At 61.2% G+C, this 6,050-nt stretch overlaps 1 protein-coding gene across 1 annotated transcript; it reads left to right on the top strand.

The window, feature by feature from the left end:
• Positions 1–686: 686 nt before the first annotated feature.
• Positions 687–5,535, top strand: VOLCADRAFT_80567 (uncharacterized protein; the record flags this gene model as incomplete). Its single annotated transcript, XM_002949249.1, has 10 exons — positions 687–988; positions 1,197–1,336; positions 1,992–2,064; positions 2,305–2,433; positions 2,845–2,996; positions 3,275–3,449; positions 3,589–3,802; positions 3,951–4,174; positions 4,469–4,658; positions 4,955–5,535. Exons 1-10 carry the CDS (start codon positions 776–778, stop codon positions 5,533–5,535), a joined length of 2,091 nt encoding a protein of 696 aa, XP_002949295.1. The 5' UTR covers positions 687–775.
• Positions 5,536–6,050: the final 515 nt, after the last annotated feature.

The raw sequence follows: 6,050 nt of genomic DNA, 5'->3' as shown, positions 1-6,050 counted from the left end.
TCACCAGGAGCATGTCTCCCAGTTCAATGGCAGTTAAGACAGAAACACACTGCGCCTGACCCACTGCCTAGGTTGAATCCCGTGCCGGACGGGTTTCCCCTGGCTTGCCTGTGTGGCAAAGGTCACCCGTTCAAGGGCTCGCCCCTTGGCATCCAGGAATACGACGGCCAGCTCCCGCAAGTGTCCAGATTCCAAGAGGGGCTGAAGGTACAACCGTTGGCAGAGGGCCGGGACCGCGTTTGCAGGTGTATTAATGCGTGCTGGAAGCCCTGATGGGATAATTTGGCACCGAGACTAACCCGAAGCCTGCTGATAGTCGAGGAAATGTAGCTGTTGAGCTCTGGGTGGCGTGAGCGCCTTGTGAAGGTGTTAAAAGCACGGCAGCGCTCAAACGCGTCTTTATGGTATAGGTTACGGGTGTACAAGATCGTATGAACAGCTACCTCAAGGAATTCAAGCAAGCAGGTCACAAAATTGGAGTGGATGTTGTTTGGCATCCGTTATGCGTGAGCTTGAGCATAAGCCTCTTGTATATACAGATTACGTTAAAGAACAAAATCATAATATCACCCTTGGAATTAGCGCGCATGAAACCCTTAACCAAAGCACGAATCCCGTATAACGACGCATACAAGCCGTGAATATCTTACAGAAGGCCTAATAACCAAGCTTATGTTCTTTTCCAAATATTAAGTAGCCCGTTTTGACTAGAGTATAGCTCGTAGCTGTGCTACCGCCCCTAGGGGCTTCTGGCTGCTGTTGCAACCCGACAGCCATGTTTGCAAAGCTCACCGCCCTTGTGGGCGGTGGCTATACGTTTCCTTATGTAATAGAGGAACCGTATGATAGCGCCTGGGGCCAGTGGACCCACTATCGGGGAAAATCGAAGGAAGACAACTCACCTGTCTCCATCTTCAAGATAAGCGCTACTGATCCTAATGATCGAAAGCTCGTCTGTGCACGTAACGGCGTCAAGCGCCTCAAGATGGTACGCAGTTTGGAGCGCCTCGTCACCTAGGTTCGCCTTTCTTATGTGATCACTTCACGATGCGACCAAATGCAATTTAGTGCCATGGCGTCAATAGGTGACTAACCATGCACTAATAAGCGGACAGTCCTTGAAGGCCTGGACTCCGTGTCTAAACCGTTCGCACACTAACCGCTCACACGCGAACCGGCTTCCCTATGTCCGCCAGTTGCGCCATCCCAATATCCTGGCTTTCAAGGATAGCTCGGAGACGACTGAAAAGGGCGCGACTGCAATTATGCTGGTTACGGAGCCCGTCAAGCCCTTGAAGGATGTCTTGAAGGAGCTGGAACTGGAGGGGCAGCACAGGTGGGAGGCAGCCCCAGAACGGTGGGATACTTTTAGCATGTGATGAGGGGAAGATGTGGAGGGAAAGTCCCGAGATGTCCCCGCCTCTCATACAAAACCCCAAGACCTCCCAAAGCCAGTTCAAGCCTGTGCAGCCACCGGCACACGGCTGTAGGCCTTTGCGCTCCTGGGCTCAGCCGCTGCAGCTCTTGTGCCAGCTGAGATACGGTGACACAACGAGCGGCTTGGCGCCTGATAGCAGTTCTCAAGTTTCTGGGCCCTCACCCAGAGAGCCACCAACTGTGCCAAGCCGACGCTCTCCAGGCGTCGTCATTGCCATGGCTACAGATACCCACAGCAGGAAGCTGCTGCAGCACCGGCGAATGCGGAGGTGGCGTTAAGCCCAGGAGATGGAAAGCCTAGATCGCGGGTGTGAAGAGGGGCCACTAGGCGGAACGACAAACCCAGATGGCGAGGACCCAGATGGGATTCTCCGAGGGGGGCTCCAGGGATTGGACTCCTTCAGGGGTGGACTACGGCGTGTGCTCACACACATATGCGCCGGGGGCACCTTCTGGGTATTAGCCGAGTGTTGATTCAGGTTGCGACCCACTTGGCCTCCCCTCCTCATTTCCGGTGGTGGGCGCCCCCTTACCCCCTTTTACATGGCCCCCAGAGATGAGTACTTTGCAATGGGCATGCTGCACATCACCAACGCAGTGAGCTTCTTGAACAACGACTGCAAGTTGGTGCGTGGGTGGGTGGGTGCGTGGGTGGGTCATGGAGGCGGTCGGCATGCAAGGAACTATCTGGTATAGGTCTCTTATACCAACTCAGAGTACGATAGGAACAGTACGGAAGATGGCTCCGAAACCACTACTAGAACCAACTACCGCATATGCACCAGGCAGCAGACTGACCGGACATCACATTTACCTCTTAACACACTCTCCCCCGCCCCGCCCGCGCACCACCACGTCTTCCTGCAGATCCACGGCAACATCTGCATGGCCGCCGTAGTGGTAACGGCCTCCCTGGACTGGAAGCTGAGTGGGTTCGACCTGCTGAGCGAGCATTCACTGCCACCCGACCAGCAGCTGCAGAACAGTGCATGGATGGTGGGTGGCGGGCATGGATGGCGGCGGAGGAGAAGGGAGAGAGGGAGGGGGTCTCAGCTGGCCTGGGCTAAACACCCCCAACCCCCCGAGAGGGGAGACGGGGGACCTAGGGAGAGGACCCAAGGGAGGGAGGGGGGCAGGAAGGAGGCGGCATGGGTTTAAAGACGCGCGTCATGTCGCTTGGAGGGGGGGAACTGGGTGTCCTCTCCGCCTACACATGGCTCCGCGCCTGACACCAGCATCTCCTCCATCCCCCCAAACGCTGGCGGACCTTCTTGGCTCCCGACCTCACTCTGGCCTCACCATGCTGAGCGTACTTGTCCCTTAAATCTGCCTGCCTGCGCCCTCCCTGTTGCCCTTGCCGCCTGTTCTCCCGGCGGTGGTGGCGGTACCCTGCGGCGGCGGATGCAGGTGGGCAACCAGTACAAGCCGGCCGAGTTGGCTCGCTCCGAGTGGGAGGTCATCCGCCAGGGGCCCCCTTGGGCGGTGGACGCCTGGGGACTGGGCTGCCTCACACAGGAGGTCTTCAGCTGCACGGAGATGAGCAGCGTGGAGAACCTGAGGTGAAGTAGGCGGAGACGGGCGCCTTAGGGGACACACCCACCAAGGGTGGGGGGCCCTCAGCTGGGGTCCCAGGGAGGGGTCTGGGGCGGGGAGGGGGCCTCAGATACGACCCGCAGACGTGCCAGGGCTGGGGTTCCGGTAGGGTGCAGTTTTAGCCAGGCCTTTACTTAACCCGTGAACCCGTACCTTTTAGCACACCATCTTGCATGGCCCCTACAAACCCACCCAGCCACCCACCCACCGACTGACTGACACGCTTTCTCCCCTGCTCCCGCAGGCACACCGACCTGATCCCCCCTGCGCTGCTCCAGGACTACCAGAAGCTGCTCAGCTCTGCTCCCGCCCGGCGCCTCAACCCCGCCAAAGTGGCTCAGTCCCGTTTCCTGAACAACCGGCTCGTGGATGTGGTGGCCTTCATGGAGAACATTGCGGTCAAGGATAGCGTGGAGAAGGTGTGTGGGGGGGGGGAGGTAGCGGGGTGTAGGGTAAGGGAAGGAGGTCCTCATAACCGTGTTCCACTTTAACTCCTTCCTTCACATCGGCGCCCGCACACCCACACGTGATCCGACGCTCCCATCTCCCCAACCCCAGGAGTCCTTTTTCCGCCGGTTGCCCACCCTGCTGCCCGCCATCCCGGCCGCTGTGGCGGTGGGCAAGCTGCTGCCGCTGCTGTCCTCCGCGCTCGAATTCGGCGGTGCGCCCCCTCTGGCCGTGTCGTCTTTGATGGTCATTGGCGGCCACCTCAGTGGCGACGAGTTCAACAAGAGAGTGGTGCCCTGCCTGTCCAAGCTCTTCGCATCCGCGGGTGAGACGGCAGGGCGGGGGCGTGCCGTGCCGTGCCGCATCTTACCCCAGCTTAACCACTCATCACACCGACCCCAACACCTCCCCACCTACTCCGCCCCAACACGTGCTCCCCTTTCCCCCGCCGCTCTTGACGTACCCGCCCTCAGACCGGGGCCTTCGCCGGTCCCTGCTGGAGTCCATGGACCAGTACGCCCAGCACCTGACCACCTCCGTCATCGAGGAGCAGATCTACCCGCAGCTGCAGACCGGCTTCACAGACACACACGCGTACATCCGGGAGCTCACCCTCAAGTCCATGTTGGTGCTGGCACCCAAGATGGCCAATAAGACTCTCGTGTCGTCGGTGCTGAAACACCTGTCCAAGCTGCAGGTGGGTCAGGGGAGAGGGGAATGAGGGGGGGGGAGGGGCCGACACGAGTATTGTAAGAGGGAAGGCGGGTGCGAGATGGGGGTGGGTGGATGGTGGGTGGGTGGGGTGAGGGTGTATTGGAGACGGCAACCCATCTCCCGACATAGCCTCCCCGCTCCTCCCGCGTATCCACCTCGCTGCCATCCCTCCTCCCCCCCGTCCTGTACATCTGCCGCAGCACTCTTTCCTTGGCAGCAGCTTCACTCGCTCGTGGTTCGTCTCCCCCCCCCTCCCCGTGCCGTTCTCTCCGTGCAGGTGGATGAGGAGCCCTCCATCCGAGCCAACACCACCGTACTGCTGGGCAACATGGCCTCCTACCTGGGGGACTCCACCTGCCGCAGGGTGCTGCCCAACGCCTTCACGCGGGCCCTCAAGGACGCCTTTCCGCCCGCCAGGATAGCCGGCCTGCGGGCGCTGGCGGCCACCAAGCAGTACTACTCGCCGGGTGGGATGGGGCGGGGGTTCTTGGGGGGTTTCGGCTAGTTGGCTGCTAGGGTAATTCCTGGGCCTGTGGACCTAGGCCTGGCCGCGAGTCCCGAAAGCATGTTTATGCTTCGTGCGTTATTCAGCTCTCCCTGCTTTCCTCCCTAGCTGGGTTCAATTTGGTTCTATAGCCCCTTTGCCGCGCTGCGACTGGAGTACAGCCTTGCGTATGGCAACCTCACCTCCCCGCACACACTCTCTCATAGCTCAGCGCTTCTGCTCCCTCTTTCTCCTCTTCCCGCTACTACATCTCTGCAGAGGATGCGGCGGTGCGGCTGCTGCCTGCGGTGTGTCCCCTGGCCATGGACGCCATCCCCGAGGTGCGCCAGGCGTCACTGCTGTGCATGGACAGCTTCGTCATGCTGCTCAAGGAGGAGGAGGAGCAGCGGAGGACCAGGGAGGCAGCAGCGGCGGAAAGCGCCGGCGCAATGGGTGGCGCCGCCACTGGCGCCGGCACGGGGCCCGCCGCCGCCGGCACCGGCGGCGCAGCGTCGTATTTTGTCGGCCAGGCGCCTGCGGTGCTCGGGGCTACGAGCAGCATGCTGACGTGGGCGGTATCGGGGCTGATGAACACGGTGGGCGGAGCGACGCCCGCGGCACCGGGAGCTACGCCAGTACCGGCGGCGGCACCGGCACCGGCACCGGCGGCGACTGCCTCCGCCCTCAAACCTGTTAGTCCCGGGGGTTCAGCAGCGGCGCCGTCAGCAGCTCGGTCCGGGGCTACACCCTCAGCGACTGCGTCAGCAGCTGGTGGCGCTAAGGCCACGTCCGCTGGCGATGGCTGGGACGATGACGACGAGGCATTCGAGGTAGGGATTGACTTAACACGTGTGAAATAGCGTAGAAGGCATTGACATCCCGTTGCTGCTACCATGGCGGCGTTAGAAGCCCGTAAGCCTTGGGTCGAAAATGTCCTTCATGCCCGTTTCTCTCTCTTTTTCCCGCCACCACCTTTTAGACCACCACCACCACCACCACCACCTTTAGACCACCACCACCACCTTTGTTTCTTAACTCAAGATGACCACCCCCCGACAGGTGGATGAGGAGGAGCTGGCTGCCCGGACCCGCTTCGCAGCTAAGCCATCATCCACCGCCGCCACTGGCAGCACTGCTCGTGCGGCGGCACCCACCTCGCGAGCCCCTCCAGCTGCTGCTGCAGCAGCCCCGTCTGCGCCGCCCACCACCGCCACCACTGGCACTAACAGGACCGCCGGTGGTGGCGGACGGTTCGCGGCGCCTAATCCTGACGAGGTGCTCGGAGCATCCGGCGGCGGCGGCGGCGGTGGCGGTTGGGGCAACGACCTCGACGAGGATGAGCTGTGGGAGGACATGGACAACGGTGGTAAGGGCG

This window comes from Volvox carteri, assembly GCF_000143455.1.
Source record: "Volvox carteri f. nagariensis unplaced genomic scaffold VOLCAscaffold_13, whole genome shotgun sequence".
Taxonomy (NCBI): domain Eukaryota; kingdom Viridiplantae; phylum Chlorophyta; class Chlorophyceae; order Chlamydomonadales; family Volvocaceae; genus Volvox; species Volvox carteri.
This window is presented reverse-complemented; position numbering and strand designations above follow the sequence as displayed.